This window comes from Oreochromis aureus, linkage group 22, assembly GCF_013358895.1.
Source record: "Oreochromis aureus strain Israel breed Guangdong linkage group 22, ZZ_aureus, whole genome shotgun sequence".
Taxonomy (NCBI): domain Eukaryota; kingdom Metazoa; phylum Chordata; class Actinopteri; order Cichliformes; family Cichlidae; genus Oreochromis; species Oreochromis aureus.
Window position 1 is genome coordinate 28287325 of NC_052962.1, and position 23027 is coordinate 28310351.

General features: G+C 41.8%; 1 protein-coding gene across 1 annotated transcript in view; it reads left to right on the forward strand.

Annotated features, from left to right (window-relative positions):
- Positions 1-23027, forward strand: part of nfatc1 (nuclear factor of activated T cells 1) — a 47614-nt gene that overhangs the window by 13721 nt on the left and 10866 nt on the right. The window contains exons 7-9 of the mRNA XM_031733615.2: positions 10002-10057; positions 13303-13435; positions 17456-18064. Of these exons, the coding sequence (XP_031589475.1) occupies positions 10002-10057; positions 13303-13435; positions 17456-18064 (798 nt within the window). The remainder of the gene's footprint in view (positions 1-10001; positions 10058-13302; positions 13436-17455; positions 18065-23027) is intronic.

Below are 23027 nucleotides of genomic sequence, written 5' to 3' on the forward strand. Positions count from 1 at the left end.
CACGTGTGATCCTATCAGGACGGTGACTCATTCAAAAAAAAAAAGAAAGGAAGCCTTTTCATTGTTCCACCTGTGGAAGAAGGAATTCAAGGCTGCCCGGGCACACAGGCAGCCTGCCTCCAGCACTGTACGATGGAGTAGTGAGATTGTTTATTAACACTAGAAAGAAGAATCTTTTTCCTCTCTGCGCAAACTCTTTGTTTAACTCTAATCTCATGAGGTGAAAAGGGCAGATCAGAGGCAGAACTAATGTCATGTGATGAATTAGAGCTGACACCAGAACCATTTTTTGGAGCACGACATGAAGCTCTGGGCTGAACAGAAAAATATGCAATATCCACTTTGTAATAAACTAAAGTCAGCCTTGGAGTCTCATAGGAATTGTCCTGACACCTATACTTTTCATGTTATACACGCTTCCCCTGTATAATGTCATTAAAAATAACAGTGGATACGTTTTCATTGTTATGCAGATGATACCTAGCTATATTTATTAATGAGACCTGATAACACAAATAAGTTTGTGCATGTCTTGAAGACATAAAGGTTTGTAATAACCCCAAACAACCTCATAAACATGGTGTCCTACTGTTGTGAAGAACCTAGGACTTGTTTTTCACCACGATATATGTTTCTATGCGGACATTAAACTAATATTTAGGACAGCTTCATTTCATCTACTAAAATAGAAACATCCTCTGCCATGCTGTCATGTTGAAAAACCAATTCATGCAATTTTCTATTTCTAGACTAAACTGTTGTAATTCATTAATATCAGGCCAAAAAACCTTCAGTTGATTAAAAGCCTGCAGTTAGAATACTAAGAAGAACTAGAAAATAAAGTTCATAGTGCTCCCATATTAGCTTCTCTTCACTCGCTCATTGTTAAAACCAGAACTGAATTTATGTGCAGTTTGTCGCAGAGTGTGTTGCTAGCTAAAGGTCCAGCTCCTGTATTTCACAGGGAGAGAAGGGAAAGAGAGCTAACTTCACTCAGAGATGGAGAAAGATAAGAGCAGAGCTATCAGTTGACACGTCTTTGAACATCTTGTAGGCACATTTTCTTTAAGCTGCTTAATCCTGCTTCTAGTTGATTCTGCCTCTGCAAGCTGCTTCACAACCCACCTCTTTGTTTCAGTGCTATGCTTGACTGAGTGAGTGTCATCCTTGTTATCGCTGATGTCTGTTCTGTTGTGTACCGAGCTTTCACTCCCTGCCTCATGCTTTCCATATATTCACATGGAAAAGATGGATGTCCCCAAATACAATAATACCACAAAATATACATTACTGTAGATGGAAATCATCCTTTGTGTAAAGTGATACTGTCAAACTTTCTTCCTTTATCTCACATTTCAAATTTATAGCCGTCGTGTATTAAATTAATTTAAAAAATATAGCTTGTTGAGTAGTTAGGTAAACCACATTGCACGTAGATATGAAATGTGGTTGAAAGCTTCAGACACAAGTGTGAAAGTGCTGTCAAACTACTGTCTACTACCAAACTGCCTTTTTCATCGACACCAATTATCTCTATAAATGTAACCTTTTTAGCTCTGCCTCCTGGTGTTTCATCCAATCAGTGTGTCCTGCTTAGCAAACCACATATTTTTGACCCTAAATAGAGCAAAGCATTAGTTCGAACAAGCCGTGAAATCAGCCTCAGCTGTAAACTCGCCAGATGAGCTGCTCCACAGTAGCTCATCGTCCAGTTGATATTGAACTGGTATTTAAGATAAACTTCAGAGTGGACTATTTTATCTGCTTTAACCTGCCTTCAGTTGCTGGACATCTATAAGCAACTTGGCAACCCATCTCCAGCCCAGCTCTTCCTTCCCATGCTGTCTCTGACTCATTAAATGCATGTGTCATCTCTGATGCCTGCTCTGCTTTGAATGGCTGGTTTGCTGCTGTTTCTGCTGCCTCCTGTTTTCCATGTATGAAAGAGCAGGAAGATGCAGTGACCACGCCTTATGCTTTCCACGTATCCCCTCGAAAGGGCGGAGAGGTCCCAGAACAGTACCATGTTGCTGAATATAAATTAATAACAATTTGGCTGAAGCGGATCTGACTGAATTGTGTGTTTCTGTTTGACCCAAACTCTGAGCTCATTGTAAATACATTCATCTGGTTCATTTACAAAGGAAACAAAACAGAAACATCCAACATGTTTGGGTCTTTAGCTGCTCTGGTTCTCCTTGAGCTTTGAATCTGGCCGTCTTTAGGGCCTCGTGGACTGATGCTTATGGGTGTGCTCCCTTGTTTTTGATGAGGGTTTCCCTGCGTCTGGCACCAGCATCAGATTCCTGGGCAATCCTACCATGGAAACACCCTTGAGCCAGGCTTCCACAACACTGCCCCCCCCTCCACTTCCCTCCATCCTTCCACCTCCTTATCCAAGCTGCTTCTTTGCCACCAGCTCTCAGTTCATTAACTCTATGAGCTGCGGGCTCCCTGTGGATCAAACTGGCTCTTCTTTACAGCTGCTCTCTTTATAAACACACAGATAAATAGAAACAGTAGACTAGTAGAGACGTCATTACTCTCAGGGGTGAAATGGCATCACCGATATAATAAGATACTAACCAATAAGGCTAAGGACTAAAGGCTCAAATCTGCATATTTAAAAAAATATACAACTCATCTCTGTTTTCAAATCTTCATGTAGAACATGTACGCTCTGGAAAAGTTAGACTTTTATTGTTTTTTTACTCGTGCCAAAGCGGAGCTCTGAGAAACCATTTAACAATCAAACTCATAAATCTGGAGTGGTGGATTTTGTTGCCATAAAGGGCTTAAGCATTTATTTTTACCAATGGACAATTTTCCTGCAAATCTTCCAATAAAGCGCTCTCACAAAATAACTTTCACAAAGCTGCGGTAACAGAACATGCGGACGCTGACAGATGCAAATATTCCTGAGAGTTGTGTATTTGCATCCGTCCTGTACTTACAAGTGAATCCGTCTGTGTGTGTGTTTTAGTCAGAGTTTCCCCTGCAATTATAGCCAGGATGAGTGACCCTGCCTTGAGATGCCAACTTGCTAAAAAAAAAATCAATTTGTTTTGGTTTGTGTTTTAGTGTCCAATGGATTTTTTTCCCTCTTGCGGTAAATAATGAGGTTCTGGGGAAACTTCTGGAGTGTGAACGTGACAAGAGAGGGTGACCTTGAGACCTCGTGTTTTTCGTGCATGTGCAGTTTCATATTCATGTTTTTCAGTTTGTTTTTGTTGCTGCCCGTGACTCACGCTCATGAAGGAAATCCCTGTTTCCCATAGAGACCTGCACGCTCTGTCACCTGCTCTTTAACACACAGTCTGAAAACACAAACTGGCTTTGCTTTATCTTGCCTGCATGTCCCGCCTTTAGCAGAAATGGCCAAGATAACATCGGTTCAGCTGCCACTCGTGACTACAGCCAATCAGTCATAAGAGATTACTGTATGGCTTTGGTGCTGCAGACATCAGCCTGTAATCTAAACCTAACTCGATCTCACCTTGCTTTCATTTGCAAAATTACTGCCCAGGAGATGCTTTCTGTGATAAGTCGCAGCCACTCCATGTGGGAAATTAGGCCCTGCTGTCCTCTAGTCACCTCTTTGTGTTGATTAGTACTGGAAGACTTCATTTGTTGTCAGCAGGAGTATAAACTGTACCATGGTTATTTAAAAAAATAGATATGTACCGATAAAAGTAGACATATTATGTTCCGTATATGCTGTTGTAGTGGTGGATGCTTATGTTAAACGTGGGCAAACGCAGACATATTGGAGTCAGCGTATGTACAAATTTTCCCTGTGAAACAAGGCTTCGGGTTTCAGGCTACTCTAAAAGCTTTGGCTCGGACAGATTTTTCTACTCTTGGCTCTGGATGATGTCAAAGAGAGCCGATATCTCTAATGTGGTTTTGTCAGAAGCTCCACCCGCCTGTGCTCAAAACTTCTGTTTGTGAAGGGCTGCTAATCAGAACATTGGATACCCTTAAAGAAGAAAGCTATCTTTAAGGGCGATGATCTGAGGCTCTGCACCGAAGCCCAGCTAAAGATAAACAAGGATTATTCTGAGCTGTGACTCAAAGAAAATGGAGCTAGAAGTGAGCATCGCAGGTCCGATATAAGGTTACAAAATGTGACAAGTTTGTCGTTAAGTTATAAGATGTTTCATAACCTTACCGCATAATCTCATAACCAGCCAGGAACTTTCTCTCTCTCTCTTAAACCTTCATGTTTAATCTCAACCGGTCATTGGAGATACGCCCTTCTGCTGAACATTTCTTCCTCTTAACCCTTTATTGGACGGGGAACCATATATGTTACCTTATTGCATCAGAACAATAAAAAAGAAAATAGAAAAAGTCACTAAAGTTAAAGATAAGTTCTCCACTAGCATGCTAGGGTTGAGTATTTGAATTTGAATGAGAAATGCTGTTGCTGTCTCTTCTCTTTTAATGTTTGGGATCCTGCGATGTGGATACTTACCCCCCTTTATGACCAAGTTCTAAGTTTTGTTGTAGTCTTGTTTTTGTTGTTGCTGTTCTTGTTTTGGTTTAAGAAGCTGGTTTGATTTTATTCTCCCAACTGTTTTTTTAAAAATCTGTTTTAATCATGCTTGGACTATATGACTAACATGATAAACAAACCTCTCAGACCCACTTACTAGTTTCCAGCTGCATCACATGGTCTTCATTTAGTAAATGGTGTTGACTAATGGAGCTAAAAAAAGGATCTTCTTGGGGTTTTTTCTGTCTTCAATATTAGATTGTAGCGAGGCCTGCTGCGTCACCTGGATGCTGACATTTTCCACCCAAATTTGATGATAACTGTATAGTTCAGAAAGCGTCCATTTGGAACGATAACAACTGGGCTGTTTCACAACAGTGCAGTTATCTGAAATTAATGCACACCGCTGATTACTTTCACCGGGTCCCTCTTTTTATTTGCTGCAGTATTTTTAATCAAGTGTGGTTCTGCACAGTGTTTCCCTTCAATGATTGATAATAGCGAGAGATCCTGGAGGAAATCCTTTCAGAGGAAAAACCCCAAATGAAAAGAGCACTTTCACATCTGGCCTGGTATTCTGGAGAGCTGCCTGGTCGGCTGCAATCAGCATCGCTGCGAATAACAATTTCCCTGATCCATCAAACCTACAGCTATGTTTTCCTTGAACCATCTTCCTCACCCGTCCCTCTTTCTGTGAGCCGACCAGTTGGAGCTCCGAGCAGGTAGAAAAGCCGAGCTTTCCTTGTCTTACGGGAACACCCAAACAATTTTGTCTAATCGTTCTTGGTCAGAGCAGCAAGTAAGACGAGCTGAAAATTGAACTTGACCGTGCTGCGTTGCTGTGAGATGGTTTCTAAAATTACCGGTAGAAAACAGCAGACAGCCATCCTTCTTTAAACTAATGAGAGCTGTGAGCGAGATGACAGTAGCGTAATGACAGTAATGTGCCAGCGGGGCGAATGAGTTTGTTTTAACTTGCACACTGTGGCGGCTCTGTTAGCTGTGCTATCTTTTGAGCAGTGGTTTGGTTTGGAGGGAGGGTTCCTTTGCTTTGGTGGTACGCATGGTCGGCGCACTTCACTTTCATTACATTAACAGAACAATGGCTCTTCAGTGGTTTGGCTGCTTCGGACACTTTTGAGAACAATGGCTATTTTTCATAAACAAATCAATTACAGTCACATAAACAGATGAGATGATGTTTTCATAAATTATAGGGTATGATTTCTTAAAAAAGAATGAAAAGCCAGCCTTTTTGAGAAACTCCAGAGATTGATTTCTCTATGAAACGGGTGACGTTGTGTAGTGGCAGGCGCCGCTGTAGCTTTAAGTGGTGCTCTTGAGGGCTGGATGTCAGTATCTGCTGCCATTTATCAGATTTGAGCTCGCCTCAGTGTGCAAGCAGCTTCCAAAATCCAAATGTTTTCAGGGTGGTAAGGAAGAGGTCTCAGTCGTCAGTCAGAGGACAAGGGAACTCTTTCACTGTGCCACATGGACTTGGGTAGAGCATGTGTTTATATTTACTGTACGTTATGAGGGCTTGGGCACATGCCACCCCGCTGTTTCACTCTGGGCACCAAAGTTTTACTCCACCCAGCCTCAATTAAGACACACAAGGAGCTGTTTGAATCTCTTTCTAAACACAACATGACAAATAACTGTATTGTATATTGTTTGATCCCCCTCGGCTGCCATGACTCTGTGCAGCACACCACCGCTGTGTCATTGACTGCTCTGTGTTATGTCTGCTCTGAGAAAGTAATGATTTGTGTAGACCATTGCTAACAAAATGTGAATTGTACAACTTCTGAGAGGCTGGGACGGTGCCAAGGCCGGTGGAGCTTGGGCGTTGTGAGAGCTGGAAGAGGGGTGCTGGGTTTATATGGTCGAGGTGGTTTTAGGCTGAGTTGTTTAACTTAGATAATATTGGATATTATCCAGCACAGTGGGCCAGAGAGTTAGAAACCAAATTGTGCTCGCTGAAATTTGGTGGGAGGGGAGCTGGAGAGAAACTGCTGCTGAAGTTTTTCATTGGATCGGTGCAGGCTTTGCGCAGATGTTGCCCTATAACTCTGGAACATTCTGCGGTTATCAATTACATTCTGTGGTTATCAATTATCCGGTACAGTCTTTTCAAACAAAGGCATCCCACGCATTCAACTTTTCAAAGCTCTTTCTCTCTCTTTTTTTTTTTTAGCTCCTGAGAAGTTTCCTGGCAGTAGGTAGCTGGGCACCGAGAACAAATTGCTCAATTCAAATTTTCTATCTCTGTGATGATGTGAAAAATGATGTGTGTGAGTCAGAGAGAGAAGGGCAAAAGCAGACGGGGAGAAACAGACAGAGACGTTGAGGGAGATCTAAAAAACATGTTCATCTCCTGTGGATTGACACTGACTGGAAAGGCTTCCTTCTGGAGAGCTTCCTGAAGTGAGGAGACAGAGTGGAGTTGAGGAAAGACAGACAAACGCGCAGATTTTAGTGTTAGTCATGTTAACTATTTTTAAAGTTAGTCAGCGCTGCTTACGTAAAGATATTCTTTTCACTGAGAACTTCCTGCATGACAAGCTGTTTTTCTTCTCTTTTCTGTTTATAGGGAGGTTTCTTTGCCATATTGTTTATAAATCTTATGTTTGAATCATAATACCACGCACCAATCTGTGTGTGTGTGTGTGCACTTCACATAACTCTGCACCTTGCATCTGTACCAGATTATCTTGAAGCTTGCAGAATGCTGCTTACATTTATTATCTCTGAGATTTCATTTTGTTTTTTAGAATCAAAGTAGAACATTTATGCTTCCCTTCATTTCTCTCATACCTGTATCTTTACAGTGGCGAATGCTCACATTGAACATATCCAAAGTTGAATAATTAACTAACTCTATGTAGAAGTAATCCCCTTGAGGCAAAAGCTAAAGCTTCGTTTCAGACAGTCTTTCTTACTTTTGGATCTTTATGATGTCAGTAACACACAGCTCGGGCTGTGAGCACAGTGGCCCCGCCCACAACTCTTTTGAGGGGCAACCAATCAGAAGAAAGTTATTTTAAAGGGAGATGAGCTAACACATGTTGTTTCAGACAGAGGATGAGGGGAGGCCCAGTTAGAGATGATTGATGATTATTTTGAACTGTGAATCATGCAAAGCATCTCTAGTAGAGTCCAAGAAGAAAAATGTGGAGCCAGACATGAACATAATGAGCGTCCACTTTAAGACTGAAAAATTTAGGTAATGAAAAATTTATGTCATAAGCTGTCACTTTTTTCTCAGAAGTTTCATAGTGTTCCTGTCAGTAAGTCATAAATATTTCACGTAGGAGGTTGTCGTATACTCCCCTTCTGTCTTCCTCTCATACCTTCATGTTTCATCTAGACCGGTCACGAGGATGAAGATTTGAATGATGAAGTTTTTTTTTTTCGTTTTGTTTTTTTGTATAAGTGCTTACTTATACTAATTATTGTATTGTGGGCTTTCTTTCTATGATAATGTAATATTTACTAGTTTTTAAAGTACTAAAGAGACCTTGTAGGGAAAACTGACTTGAAATTGAATTAAAATATTTTTTTACCAGTGAAAAAAGACAAACATACAACAAGTAACAGCAAGGTTTTATGATATATGTTGAGTTGCATGCGCTGCTAGAAGAGACGTATTAAGTGTCATCTGGAAGACAAGTCGAACCTGTTGATGTATCTGCAGAGTTCACAGGCTGCATTGCATTGCTTCCTTTTTTTCTTTTCTGGTTTGCAGCTCGTCAGAAATGTTCTTTCCATCCCTTTGAAGTCATTTCAACCACTTACATTTACATGTGTATATTGACTGCAGCATAAACATTATGCATTATTAAGCACTGTGTGGCTAATGGCAGCAGAAACCATGTCAGATGTTTGATATTTAGCAGAAATAAAAAGGGCTCTTTTAAATGTCTAACAGAGCAGGCTTACAAAGAAAACTTTGCTCTAATAGCTCGGCCCGAGTTCCACAGTCTTACTTACAGCAGGTGCACTGAAAAATTGACTAAATTAGTACAAGCAGAGCCTGTATTGTAAAAACAGTATTTGAGACGGGCTTCTGATTGTTGAGGAGTTTGAAAATATGTCTCCAGAAGTGACAGCTCAGCTCTCAGTTGAGCCCCTCTCAGGTTTCCCTCAAGTTATTACTAAAGTGACAGCGCGCTCTATCTCAGCCTTTTTTGTTGGTTTTTCTTGGATGATAGTCTGTCTGTTTTATATGAAGGAGTTCTGTGGAAACATTAGGTAAAAAAAAGACTTTTATTTTGTGTTTAGAGTTAAAGTTGAAATAATGAGCGTAAACTTGACACTCGAAGATTCAAATCGTCTGAGAGGAATTTGTAGCCCTATTACTCATTCGAAACGAATGTTATCGCTTCTTCCTGGAGAGCAGCAACCCTGAAACTCTAATCCTAAGTGCCAGGCATGTGCAGAAGCTATAAGAAAAATGAAAGTGAGATCAAACAGAGCAGAGGTCTCCAGCTCTCCAGTCAGTGCCAAGCTGCACCTCCTCCATCTGTGCCACCTCACAACTCCCGTCTACTCAAACACCGAGCGTCCCGTCCGTCTCCACTGAGCTGTCTGCTCCATTCAAACGCTCCACTTGTCAAACTGCAGGCATCATGTTGAGCGATACTGAGTCAATTTTCTTCAACAAATTTGGCCATGGTTGACTTTTTCTTTCTTTTAAAGTGCAGTTTTCAATTTCACAGCCCTTTAATGTCAATTTAGAGCCTTGTTAATGAGTCAGGGGTCTAAAGAAATCACAGTGGTTTCCCTCTGTGTCTAATAAATTGGTTGAAAAATATAGTTTTACTCACACCTCATTGGGCAAAATGACAAATCAAACCCGAGCTTTTTTTAGCAGGCCTGTGTTTCCAGCAGTTCACATGATGCCTCGTTTTATTGCCTGATGGGAAAACCTTTTTTATTGTGGCAACTAAACAGAAGAAAAAGCACATTACCAGAAAAGAAGAGAAAAAAGTACCAGTACCGTTTAACAATCATTATATGGGGATAGCAGAAAGATTCCTATGAGAACAGAAGAAATGAGAGGTTTGAAAGTCGAGGCGAGTTGTCAGTTTCCAGTCGCCGCGCATTAACGAGCCAACCAGCTGCTCGAGCATGTTGGGATTCCACACAGCGATGAAGTCAAGCTTTCTCTCATCCACCAAAGATGTCGCTCATCTCTTTGGTATGACTGCTTTTCTTTTTTTTTCAGGATTGCATCAGATTTCTCTCTGTGCGATTTTGCTGTCTCGAAGTCTGTCCCCGGTTTGTTAGACCGAGGATATGAGCTCATGAGCCGTGGGTCAGACAGTGTGACGTTCGTGATATCCTCCGCTCTCCGGAGCTGTTTTATACATCACTGATGTAACCGATAATAATAACAACAGTCATTGCATTTCTTCATTTCTGCTGGGAGCCAAGTAGGTGGGTTATTTTCTGAACCGTCGTTGCTAAGTCTTTCTCTCTTTCCTGTCCTTTCTTTTAGACGGTCACCACATCTGGGAGACTGAGGCCAAGGTTGAGAGAGACGCCTCGAAGCCTGTAAGTGATACATGTGACACAGTGATCGTGACAAAGCTGATCTCATTTCAGGATTAAAGCGCTGTGTAAAGAGCAGCTGTTCCCAATCATTTATCTGAACTCGATGCCAAAATGTTTAGTCTTCGCATCTGAAAAACAAACTAACGTCTAAATTAAGAGAGCCGAGAGCGACTGGAGCCCCACTCAGTGTGATGAGGAACAACCTGCCTTAACAACAACAACGCATTTGTTTTTTTATTGAATCACATATCTGCTGTAAATTTATACATAATCAGATGGGAAGCTCAAGAAGACGTTAAAATTTGTAAACTATTCTAGTCATTCATCTACTAGCTTAGCATAAACCTGTAAGGAAAGGCAAAATAACCCAGCTCCTTAGCTAATACTGCAAAAATAATGTGTGTTCATTATTCAGCTGTTATGCTTTTTATATCTGATCTCTTATTTATTTACAAGCAATATTTTACAGTGCTGGAAGAAGTGCTGGAGTGCACTTACCAAACACTTCCTGATGGTTGTACTGGACACACTTTTGCCTTCACAACTGCCTTAATTCCTCAGTTTTTCATAGTATAGATTCAACAAGGGGCTGAAAACATTCCTCATGTATTCTTGGTCCATATTGGCACGACAGCATCACATTCATGGCATGACTCTGTTGTTCCATCTCGTCCCAAGGGTGCTCTGTTGGATTGAGATCTGCTGACTGTGGAGGCCATTTGAGTGCAGTAAACTCAATGTCATGTTCAAGACACCAGTTTGAGATTATTTGAGTTTTGTGACATGGTTTGTTATCCTGCTCAAAGCAGCCATCAGAAGTTGGATACACTGTGGTCGTAAAAAGATTGACATGGCCAGCAACAATGTTCAGGTGTTTATACAACACTCCCAAAGTGTGTCAAGAAAACTTCCCCCACATCATTACAGCAGCCTGATGATTGTTACCAGACAGGGTGGATCCGTGCTTTCTTGTTGCTGATGCCAGGTGTGATGAGTCCATGTGAAGTGCAGCCTTGGCTTCCTATTCTTAGCTGACAGGAGTGGCAGCCGGTGTGGTCTTCTTCTGCTGTAGCCCATCTGCTGCAAGGTTTCGATGTGTTTTGCATTCAGAGATGATCTTCTGCTTACTTTGGTTGTAACAAGTGGTTATTTTGCCTTCCTGATATCTCAAAGCAGTCTGGCAATTCTCCTCTGACTTCTGGCATCAACCAGAAGGCATTTTTTCACCCAGAGAACTGCTGCTCATTAGATATTGCCTGCTTTTCAAGCCATTCTCAGCACTAGATGCAGTAGATCAGCAGTTTCTCAAATGGCACCAACAATGATGCGATGTTCAGAGTCACCTAAATCACCTTTTTGATGCTCAGTTTGAACCTCAGCAGATCACCTTGACCATGTCTACACATCTATTTGAGCTGGTGGCATGTGATTGGCTGATTAAGGTGTACCTAATGAAGTATCAATTCCAGTGTTGCCTTTTGTTGTGAATCACTGAACAAAACAACCCTAATTGCGACTGTAATAACAGCGCTGATTTCCTCAGCCCAGGACAGAAGCTTCAGTGTTGTGTTTGAAATGTGTGGAAAAGGTGTTCAAAAGTTCAGCCCTCCACCTGTGGGAGTTTGAGCCTGGCAGCGTATCCTGTCTTGCGCTCAGACAGCTGAGGGAAAGAGAGAGCCAGAGACGTGGTGGGAGTCTGGGAGATAGACGAGGGGATTAGAGCGTGTATAAATGTGAAGCTCTGCACCTGCTCCCAGTGTCTTCCCTCTGCAAAACACAGACACACACTCACTAAGAGTGACTGCTGGGGCACATCTGTCTGCTTGAATAGACAAAGGGCCTCCCTCTCTCCGTCCCTCCCCTCTCAGCCCAGTCTGCTGGATTGGTCCCATTTCAAACACTGACGCTGCTTTGGCCAAGTTTAATCTCAGACCAAACAACAAATCCAGAATACGTCACCTGAACAGACTGACCTGCCCCAATGAGCACAGATCTGGGAAGACGAGGGATGATTACGTTTTCTTTTTAAGAATTACTTATAATTAGATACAGATTTCTCATATAAACCTAGATAGATGGTCTTGACGCACTCACTTAGAGAGTCCAAAAATGCTCCTCTATGCTCGATTTGTCACATTTTTTCTTCCCACTGTTTGCATGATAGGACCAGTTTTATTATATTAAACCTCCCAGACCTTTTTTGAGATTTTCTTTTGCTTTTTTTGTTTGTTTTAACTTAATTTGCAATTTTATGATGTAACACACAATATGCAGGCATAAAACTTTCAGAAATATCTGAATGACTTCAATTACATGTGACACCAGTGAAATCCTGCAAACACAGCTGCCTAACCGGGACACAGTTTACACAGTCCAAATGAGGAACCCTTTCCTGAAATTTAATTGCTATTTCTCTGAAGGGCCGATGGATTTCAGGGAGTAAGAAAAGTAGAAAAGCCTCATCTGGCTCCACTTAGCTTTACAGTTGTAGTGATTTAATATAACGTGTGTCAACTCTCACCTGTACATGTCAGGCCCGGCCGTCCTCCGAAGCTCAGTTTTGCAGACGGATGACTTCCTCCCTGACTACTGAGCAGCGCCTCCAACACACTCGGTCATATATATTCCCACACACATGCACAGAAACACACACGTGGGGCTCATGTGTCCACAGGCTGAACCCAGGAGTGTGGTCACTTCTGGCCTTCACTCTCAGCAGGAAGCTCTGCTGGGGAAATAAACTATCTGGACACTCCCAGGTTCAATTTATTCACTTTGACTGAGTTATTCATTGTGCAAACAACCAGAGCTCCCTCTAACCTTACTTCATGGCCTCTTTGTGGCTTTCGGATGACAACCAGATTTTTACATTGTATCTGCCGCCCCTTAAATTTAAGCTACGATATAGTGGAATGGACTGCAGCCTGGATTTTGTGTTCCCATTTCCCCCTTCTAATGGCCAACAGGGGGTGACACACATGTTGCCAAAATAATCAGATTGTGTAGAGGTCAGGGTTTACACGTGATTGACAAATTGGCACAGACGGGTATGTAGTGTCCTCAGTTTCTTTGTCACAACTACCTCTTCAAGATGACAAACAAGAGGAGTAAAGCCATAGTGACTACTTCCTCCTTTTATACGTACTAATTAAGAAGTTCAAGTGCAAATCCAAAGCTATAAGCTAATTAAATGGATATTTAAGTAGATGGTGTGTTTTAATGACAGAACTATATCTGTGTTGCAGAATTCGCTTCTTGTTGAAATCCCTCCCTACCGAAACCAAAGACTGTCCACTCCTGTCCACGTGAACTTCTACATCTGCAACGGCAAGAGGAAAAGAAGCCAGTACCAGCGCTTCACCTACGTCCCTGCCACTGGTAAACTTTTCTTCATAGTTTGCTATTTACAGGTTTAGTCACCACTGTCCTTAACAAGATGTTAAACTCCTTTCATATGTCTGCTGTTACAGTGAGTCCATAGTGTGGTGGCTTACACATTTGTTTAGCACACAAAAAGTTCTCTGGTTCAGTTATAGGGGGAGCCCCAAATCCCTGTGGGCCTTTAACAGCCAAATCAAGCCACCTACATATATGCTCTTACAGTGGGGATGCAAAATGGTCTGTCAGTCTATGTTCACTCTTAGCCAAAAGCTTTGTTTCAAGTTGTCTTTTTCTACTCCTGAATCTAGTTGTGAGCACACAAGCCCCACCCACCTGCTGTCAATGTTTAGATGGGCAGCCAATCAGAAGAAAGTCACTTAAAACATTGATCTCAAAGCTTTTCTGGACCCACACCACACTTTTTTTAGTCAATTACTAACCATCATAAGTGTGAGCACCACAACATTAGAAAAAATGTTAAGTGTTTTTTTGATTCATTAAACATGTTTTTTTGTAGTGGCTCTAGACCTCACAAATGAGATCCAAATTATAAGAACTACCATCTTAAAGGGAGGGGGAAGGGATCTAAAGCAACTTATTTTAGCCTGAACATGAACTCTGGATGAATTTATTTTGAATCAGCAAAATATTCTCTGTGAATGGACATTAGCGTAGTGGATCCACTTTATGTTGTAACTTCTTTTTCAGCAAATTTTGATGTGATAAAACTACAAAAAAGGGAAAATTTAGTGTGAATAAGGTAAAAACTGTCTTCAGATATATGTTAAGCTGGGGGTCAATAGTACCATTCACCATCATGTTTTAATAATCATTTTAAAAAAACAGCTGCTCTCATTATCGTTTAGTGTAGAGTTGAGTTTTTGCTAATTTAACAAAACAGTCCCGTCAGCTTGAAACCCAAATAGTCAAACCATTTTGGTCACAAAGTAAAATAAAATATATATAACCCTCTATTAATCTCCAGCCTTTTGGTTAATTTTTTGTTTTTGACTTTTTTGTCATCATGCCAGCCCCTCACTACTCTGTCTGCTCTTTTCCTTCCACATCCCAGACTAATTAGAAACATTTTCGCTGGGATTTTACTTCTGAAGACGAGAACAAACAGTTTGTATTCCCCCCTTGTCTGGTGGTTTGCTAGGGAGGAACAAAGCAACACTATTATTCCTCCATTGTAAAAAGAAATCCATAAAATCTGTTCTTTTCCATACCTGTTGCTGCATGAATGCTGAGGCAACTGGACACACGAGGGTGGGGAAAGGGGCATGGGAAAAACATGTTATTTGAATAGAGAGCCTTTTGCCAAGCTAAATATAAACATTGACCCACCAACTGAAATGTAAAAACCACTGCTAATTGCACTCCAGGCTTGGAGTGAAAATCCAGTGGGTGGTTCAAAGCTGCGATTCAGCTGAACTGGCCCGGCCCTGTACGTGGGCGACGGAGTGCCCCGCCGTGAAAGTGGAGCATTGTCCTCGGGCTGCAGAGTGTAAGGGAGTGGACAGACTGTGGGACAGCCAGTGTGGTCAGTGTCTCCTAGAAGGTGAAAGCTTTTAAGGCAACAAGCCAGCAGGCTGAACAATATAATCTGCCAGTCTTCTAGAAAGGGAGAAAATCATTGAGAAAGTTTAAACAAATGGACAGACTGAGTAAAAACACAGCTGGAAAAAATGATCAAGGCCTCAGTTCCTCAATGAGATGTCTGGACAGAATGCAGTCATTTCCCAATCTTTTCAGCCTGATGGTTAATTGAAAATAATACAAAGACAACCTTTCAGATGTTGAGGCTCAACTGTTTTATTGTTTGCTAAAAAAATACTCATTTTGAATTTGATTGCAGCAATTTGTTTAACAAAAGGAGGACCGAGGGAGGTCGTTGCTGGACTTTTGAAAGTAAACGTTCCCCATTTTTACTAAATATGGGATTTTCGCCTCAGGTGTTTTCTTTGTCATTCTTTTTTGTTTCATAAAGCTCCAAATGCCAAACCGGGACTGGATGACGACCAGTTTAGCACCCGCACTCTTTTGCTATGGAGTTGTGCCATTGTAACGTGAGCAGGCTGACAGTTAAATGATGTAGCATTAATGAAGCCTTCACAGATGTGCGAATAAGATGGACCCCCGATGTCATCACTGATCCTTGAAGGGTGTGGTGTCAGTGATTTCCAAAAACAACTTAAGATTTTGAAGTTTTCCCCTTCATCCAAGTCCATCTAAAAAGAGAAGGCAGCAGCATTTATGGATCTTTTTTATATCTGTTCTTCACATCTGACCTGAATATCACAACCATTCAGTATTTGGCTTTTGGCCTCGTCCAGATCATTTGATGTTAATATGAACGTGGATGATGAAAGGTTTAGATTGAGAAACTTATTCTCATGTAGTTTTTCACAGTATCTATTTTTTGAAAACTGTTTTTAGACATAACTAACCTGTTGTGGGCTGTGTAGAGCTTTTTTTAGCATTACAACGCTTTTCCAGTCTTTTGTCGTCCCCCAACATTTTTAAATGCATTGCTGACGTCACATTCAAACTTGCGCACCTATTTTGAATCACATTTCTAAATTTGATGCGTTTAAGCTAAATAATCAATTAAAGAAATCTGTAAATCATTTCGTTATGCTTTGATTTACGTTCTACGCGGCGCCTCAGGTTTTTTGCTTCTGTTTTGAAGAAATCACATCTGTACCTTTTTCTCTTTTTTTCATCAACAGCAGGTGTTTCAACAGCTCACACAAAAACAACAGATTTATTTTGGGACACGTAGTACACATGGTTGATCTTCTCACTCCGGAAACCCAAGGGCAGGCTCTCTTTTCTGGCAAAACAAACTATTTGCACTTCTTCTGCACCCTTCTTTGCACATGCATGCATCTACCCTCCACAAGCAGGCAGACGCACTTCCTCCAAACAGACCCAAAATAGGGGTGCGTTTGCTATTTTAGTCGTGCGGTTTGTGTAACTATCTCATTGCAGTTCCTCTTTTACAGTTGTTGACAGGCGAGGCTTCACCAGGCATGACACGTCCTAGTTTCACTCCTTTTAATCTAATTAGCCTTTTTATTTAGCTCGGGAACTCCCTCTATGATTAAAAATATCTTTTTAAAGAGACATCCCCGAGAAAGATGCAGAATAACATAAAATCAGCAGACAGTCGGCAAATCAAACAAGTGTGACAAGAATAAGGAGAATAAAGCATGGGTTATTAAGTATTTCAGCTTCTATTTCAAGCACATGCTTCATATTATGATCTAAAATATGCTCGGCAGAAAAAAAGTAGAAGAAATAGATCCAGTTTGGTGATGCAGTGATGCAGTTCAGGGTCAGAGCTGTGCTGTCGTGTGCTTGTAACCGCACTGAAACGCTTGTTATATAAGATTGATGTGGTGTCATTGGCTGCAGCTGATTGATGGCCCGCATTTTGAAACTTGGTGTCCAACATGTTTCGCTGCGAAATCTGGACGGATGGCCAAGATGACAGCGACTGAAAACAAGACGTGGCTCATTTGAACTCAACGTCCTCGCTCACGCTATCGGCGCAATCCTCCGACACCCCAAAGACCCAATTTCATCTGTTTGTGTTCAGTTAAACTCTTGCTTTGTCTCGCTGAGGAGGCAGTCATTTTCTTTGAAATTACTGAACCCTGCTGAGCACGAAGCTGCTGCTGCAGCAACATATTTCATATCGCACATGTACTGTAGTGGATATTAGCACCAGAACAGGATCCAAAGAAAACAGGGCTTTTATTATAGAAGCAGCCAGATTTTTCTCGTGTTGATGACTCATCCCTTTTTTACTGCTTTTTTCTACTTTTGTGAATGTTTTCTGTTGGGTGGGGGAGCTCAGGCCCTAACACAGAGACTCATTGATGAGAGTGTTTGTTTGGCAGTGTGTATCCTAGCCACAAACCCACTCACTAACTCACTCGCTCACTCACACTTGTAGGATGGTTGGAATATGTGTTTACTCATTTAGCTTTTCCTTCTGTTTTCCTTCAGTTCCAACAATAAAGACGGAGCCTCGCGATGACTATGATGCTCCTCTGATGTGCACCCAACATGGCCCTTTACTCCCAAAGCCATACTACCCCTCACAAGTCATGGCCCCGATGATGACCTCTGACCTCAGGCCATGTGTTGTTGGCGGGCCTTATTCAGCCAGCCAGCAGAAACTTGCAGCCAAGCCCTCCTCCTCCTCACCTCCGAGCACCAGCCCTAAACAGCACGATCTCCCATCCTCACCCTTCTCAAAATGCCTCCCTGCGGGCCCGGCCGTCCAACAGCCGGGCTCGCAGTCCCCGATCCCGCACGTCTCCATCATTCAGGAGACTCCCGGGCGCTACCAGCCACCCAACCTCTACCCTCCCAGCAGCTGCTCCTCCTCTCCAACCTCGCAGGCCTCCACCCCGACTGACGCCCCCTTTTCTCCAACCCACTGCATGACACCAGCGCAGCCGGTGAGCGGCAGCACAAGCCCAGCCGCTCAGCAGCACCCCAAAGTGCCAGAGAGGGGTCGCTCTTCCCTGCAGGAGGATGGCAGTCCCTCGGCACTTGCTGTCAGCATCAAACAAGAACCACAAGAGCTGGACCAGATGTACCTTGATGATGGTGAGACTTTTTTTACTTTTACAAGACAGAATTTAAATGCTTCTAATCCACTGCATGGAAAAAATTATAGAGCGAAATCCCCATCGAGCCCCCTAATTGATGAAACAATACGGTTTTTATTACCCTCCAGCACAAAATGACCGTAATATATCTCCAGGCGCTGATAGCATTTTTGATTATCATATGACTCACTTATCACTTTTGCCAGGAAATTTTGGGCCATCAAATCACAATTTAAAATTTTTTCCTCTTTTTTTGTGTGGAAATCCTCTGACTCATAGTCATTTAAAAGAACAGTTAGACATTTGTGGAAAATGTTTGTTTGCTTTGTTGCTGAGACTTAAGAGATAAGATTGATCTCATTTGTCTTTGTTAAATACAAAGTCATAGCAAGTGGAGGATTTAGGGTTTTATCATAGTAAGGAGAGGGGAAGAGTGGGAAACTACTAGCCTGGAAACCTGGAAGCACAAAATCCTCCAACCTTCATTATCTAAAGTGCACTGACTACACCTTCTTTGTCTTATAGTTTGTTGAAATAAAACGTTTGCGCTTCAGTAATAAAACTTGTAGTGTAGCGCTACACCCAAGATCCAGAATGTGTTTCAAAAAATGAATGGTAGTATCTATGTGTTAATTAGAGCTTTTCAGACTCAGATCTACATGCCTAAGATGTATGCAGTCAAAAATATGTGTAACAACCAGCAATATGTGTGTGTGTGTGCTCGTTTAGCTTTGCTTTTATTCTATTAGCTACAGTCACACTAGCAAAAACTGTGGTTGAAACCGCAACGCGATCAAAATTATAGTGACCATGTGCAATCAACTTGTAATGGCCCTGCTTGAAGTGGTCAGGGATGGGGAACTGGTCTGAGATGACTCCCAGTCAATTTCCCTCTTCAAAGCAGCATTGGTGCATCAGAACAGCGATAAAATGGGGATAAATTGGCAATAAGGCGGCGACAGTCTGCTTCAATCAGTTTTTTAATTAACAGGGTCAAGTTGGCACTTACGTGCAATCTGTTTGCGATTAACTGTGGTAAATTTCAAAGCTGTTGCAACACTGCCAAGGTGGCAGTTCCCTAATACTTTAAGTGTCGCTGGAGTCTTCACGTCTTCATGTCATCAGATCTTTGTCTTCTCCATGCACCTTGCCAGAAAAATTTGTTGCAGACTGAGGAGAATCCAAATATCAGGCATGACTCTCTCAGTAACAACCTGGGCCTGATCCAAATGAGGCACATTTATAAACTCGTAAACAAACAGATGCTGTAAGTTAATTTCATTAATGACCAGCACTCTACCAGCAGCTCACAAATGAGGGAGTGAATGTTGTACTCACTGTAAGCGCAGGTTTTACTCATGTTTTTCTCTTTGACAAGAGTGAGGCTGAAGAATGAATGTTTATGATATAAGGCTGAAATCTTCTGTTAGAAATAGTTGGAGGCCATGTGAGGTCCTGAGAACTGAGACTCAGGTGGAGATAAAGTGCTTTATTACAAAGCCTTAATATGTTACGCATACGTTCGCTGGTTATGCATCTGCTAGTGTAGCTGCTGTCACTGGCCGATGGAGAGGTGCAGCCCCACCCCTGAATGAAAAGCTCAACCGTAACCTCACCGCCGCATCACATTTAGAGCAACTTAAAACATGTTACAGAGCCGAGTGATTTTCACATATTTGTTAGGTCTAAAAGTCAGAAAGTCTGCTGCTGATTTCAGTAAATGGAACAAGATGCCTCCTTTCCTGTACAGGGTAAACAGAAACAAATCCCTCATCAAAGCAAACCGTTTTCTGAGGAATTTTCTCAGTGTAATATTTCGTAAACTGGCAGCATTTTGTGCTGTTGCATTTTGACATTATTTCATATTAAATATTTAGGTTAAGTGGCATAGTTCAGCAGTAGATGGGAGGTTTAATTCAGCTTTTAACTTTGAGTTTTTGAAGAGGAAACTGTGAGACTGGGAATATTGTGCATATTAATTTAACTAACTTAGCACACTGTAACATTCAGACAATAATTTAACACAGATCAATTAATAACAGTGTTTTTTCTTACATCTGTAATACCGCCTATCAAGTAAAGTAAGAGAAAGAAACATGAACGCTGCTGTGTGTGCGCACTGCTAAAAAAAGGCGTGCACGGATCTCAGTGTGGAAACCTCCTCTGTTCAGTATAAAAAGGAAAACCAGATGTATCCTTGTTCCTGCCTCCTTCCAATGCTCCGTTAAGTTCAGCTCAGTTCTGCTCTATTTCAGTAAAATCCCAGCATTAGTGCAGAGCAGGAATACGTGTGCCTCGGCTCTAAACACTCCGAGTCAGCACTGAGTAAAGAGTTTTGGAGCTGCGCTCACAACTTTGAACCATCCAGCCGTGTCAATTACGTCCTTGTTCTGATAACATCTCCCTCTTTTATTCCAAATAAATAACCACCGGTAACTCTCACACACATATCGGGGGCAAAATAAAGCCTGCTTTTCAGTGTTAAATTTAGCACAATTTACAGTAAATTTCCCGCCACTAACCTTAGTAACTTTCATTACCTTGTGTCCTCACTTGGAGAAATAAATGATGGAGCAGAGCAGTTTCTCACAGCCGCAGATTGACTCCGACTGAGTCAGTGAGTTGGCATTTTGTCTGCCATTTATAGAGTAGATGGCGATTAATTGCAGACCTTTGCCTGCATTTGATTGCAGTGGGAATGAGTCAGAGGGAGACAGGTTGCCTCCCTCCACACAACCTTGCATGCAATCGCCTTGTGACAAAACAATTGGTCAACCAGAGGACAAGGATGCTGCACGCTTAATCTCTGGGCGACCAGTTTGTCACTGCAGCCATTTCCAATCAGTCCCACATGATTGGAAGCATTTTATTTTATTTATTTTTATTTGTTTATTTTTATTATTTTTATTTTGCTGACCTGTTTTTCCTCTAGTGTGACTGGGGCCTTAGCTTAGCTGCAGAGAAGGTAGAAGTCATACCAGAAAAAGAATGTTTTTGCAGTGAAGTGAAACAGTGTTAAAAATAATGATAATGATCAAAAGCAGAACATTGTTAGTGCTTTTCTTAATCTTTGATGGATTTTTTATGCTTCTTCCTCTTCATGGTTAACTATATTGATCTCTATTTAAGCCAAATCTGCATTTGATGGTCTACACACGGCTGACTTACAAGAACGTCTCTGTTAGCCTCTGAGTTGCTTGAATTCCTATAATCCCTTATTTCTCAGCCAAAGAGCTTTGCAACAGACAAAATCAGGACAAAAATCTTGTATTATTAGTTCACATCACAGTAAAAATGCACTTAAGCCTTATTGGCACGTGACCTCTATAACCACGTTTCTGTTACACAAGCTTAATTTTGTAATGTGCTCTGAACTCCGTTGAACTGGAAGTCCCCACTTATCTGGGAGTATATTCAGAGTGACATTCTTACATTCATTTACTTAACCGATTAGCCAACTTTTGGTGGGAGGGGTTTGAGTTTATCACAGCTGACATAGGGTACAACCCAGGCAGGTTGTTAGTCCATCACAGGACACGTCTACCCTAGAGGAAATCCATACAGCCACACAGAAAGGCAATAGAGCTGTCCACTGCAGCAGCGTGGTACTGCATGCAAGCACTGACCTGCACTGACTTCTCACATGGCGTAAAACTGCACTTTGTCAATCCTCAGTACACCCCAAAAACATCCACCAATGGCCCCAAAGATACATTTAGCCAAACCCAGCTATTTTTCTTTGGATAATCAGTACAAAACTGAAGTTTTTATATCCACTACAAAACATCCTGCTTATATGTCTACAAAAAGAAAGGAAATCCAAATTTCAGATCCACGTATCAGTGTCGAAATTATGAGAGAAATATTTAAATTCTCGCTTTGGGCAGTATTTCCGCACTGTTACAGCTTGTGTCAGTTACAGCCTGCTGAAGGAGTGGATGGCAGTGGGAGTGACGAGACGGTGTGCCAAGATGTTTATCACTGCTGTTGCAATGCTTTAAAGTGTTTCTTTCTTCGCTGCCTAAGCTCTGGTGGTCTAGAATTTGATGTAATTGACTTTAAACACAGAATAAGATGATTGGGCTCAAACCTCACTGAAAAAATAAATGCCCTTTTTGCATCGCCCTTTATTTATGTCACAGAAGGCAGGATTTTAGTAGCACTAACTCTATGATCTCACTGCTCTGGCCCTCTGTGCTCACCACTGAGGTTTTGGGGGCTTTGTGCTCTGCATTGTGGTGATTGGAAATAAATTGGATAAGTGATCTTCCTCGGGGCAGAAAAAACCCCAGTCTGTGGCTGTGTGTAAGGTCCACGGCGGAAAGAGTTCAGTAGATGAAGAAACACTAACCAACAGCTATCAGCAGACGGAGCAGCGCAGCTTTGATCCATCACCAGAGCCCCCGCTGAATCGTCTGGCCGAGCTTTGTGATGATGGAGAGTGAGATGCTGTTGTTGGGCCTCAGACTCCGGCACTCAGACTGTTCTCATGCCACTTCCTCCGAACAGTCTGGATAAATACATTAACACTTCTTTACCCTGTCTGCGGTAATATTTGGCAGGCTGGAGCTCCAGATTTGATTTGTTAATGTGCTTTTTTCAGGTTCTAACGTTCCAACCAGGTGTAGTTAATGAAATCAAAGTATTTAACTACGCCATCACAACCATAATGGATATTCCTGAAGGGTTGGCATCCTCATTAGACTTGTTTTCGCTGGCAAATTGAGGGAAATTTTGCTAAACATTCCTTCGTTATTGTGGCTTCTCACTTCATTAAACCTTTGGCATGGTTTGATACAGCTTTACGGCCTCGCTCAGGTGTGATGTCGAGCGTGCTTGTTAAACCACAGACATCCATATCTGAGGCTTTTTTGCTCATACAGAGTCCTTTCTGAAATATGATTGCGGGTAGATTTTATTTTTTTTAGTATATAACGATCTGCACGTTATTCCTTGAAGCC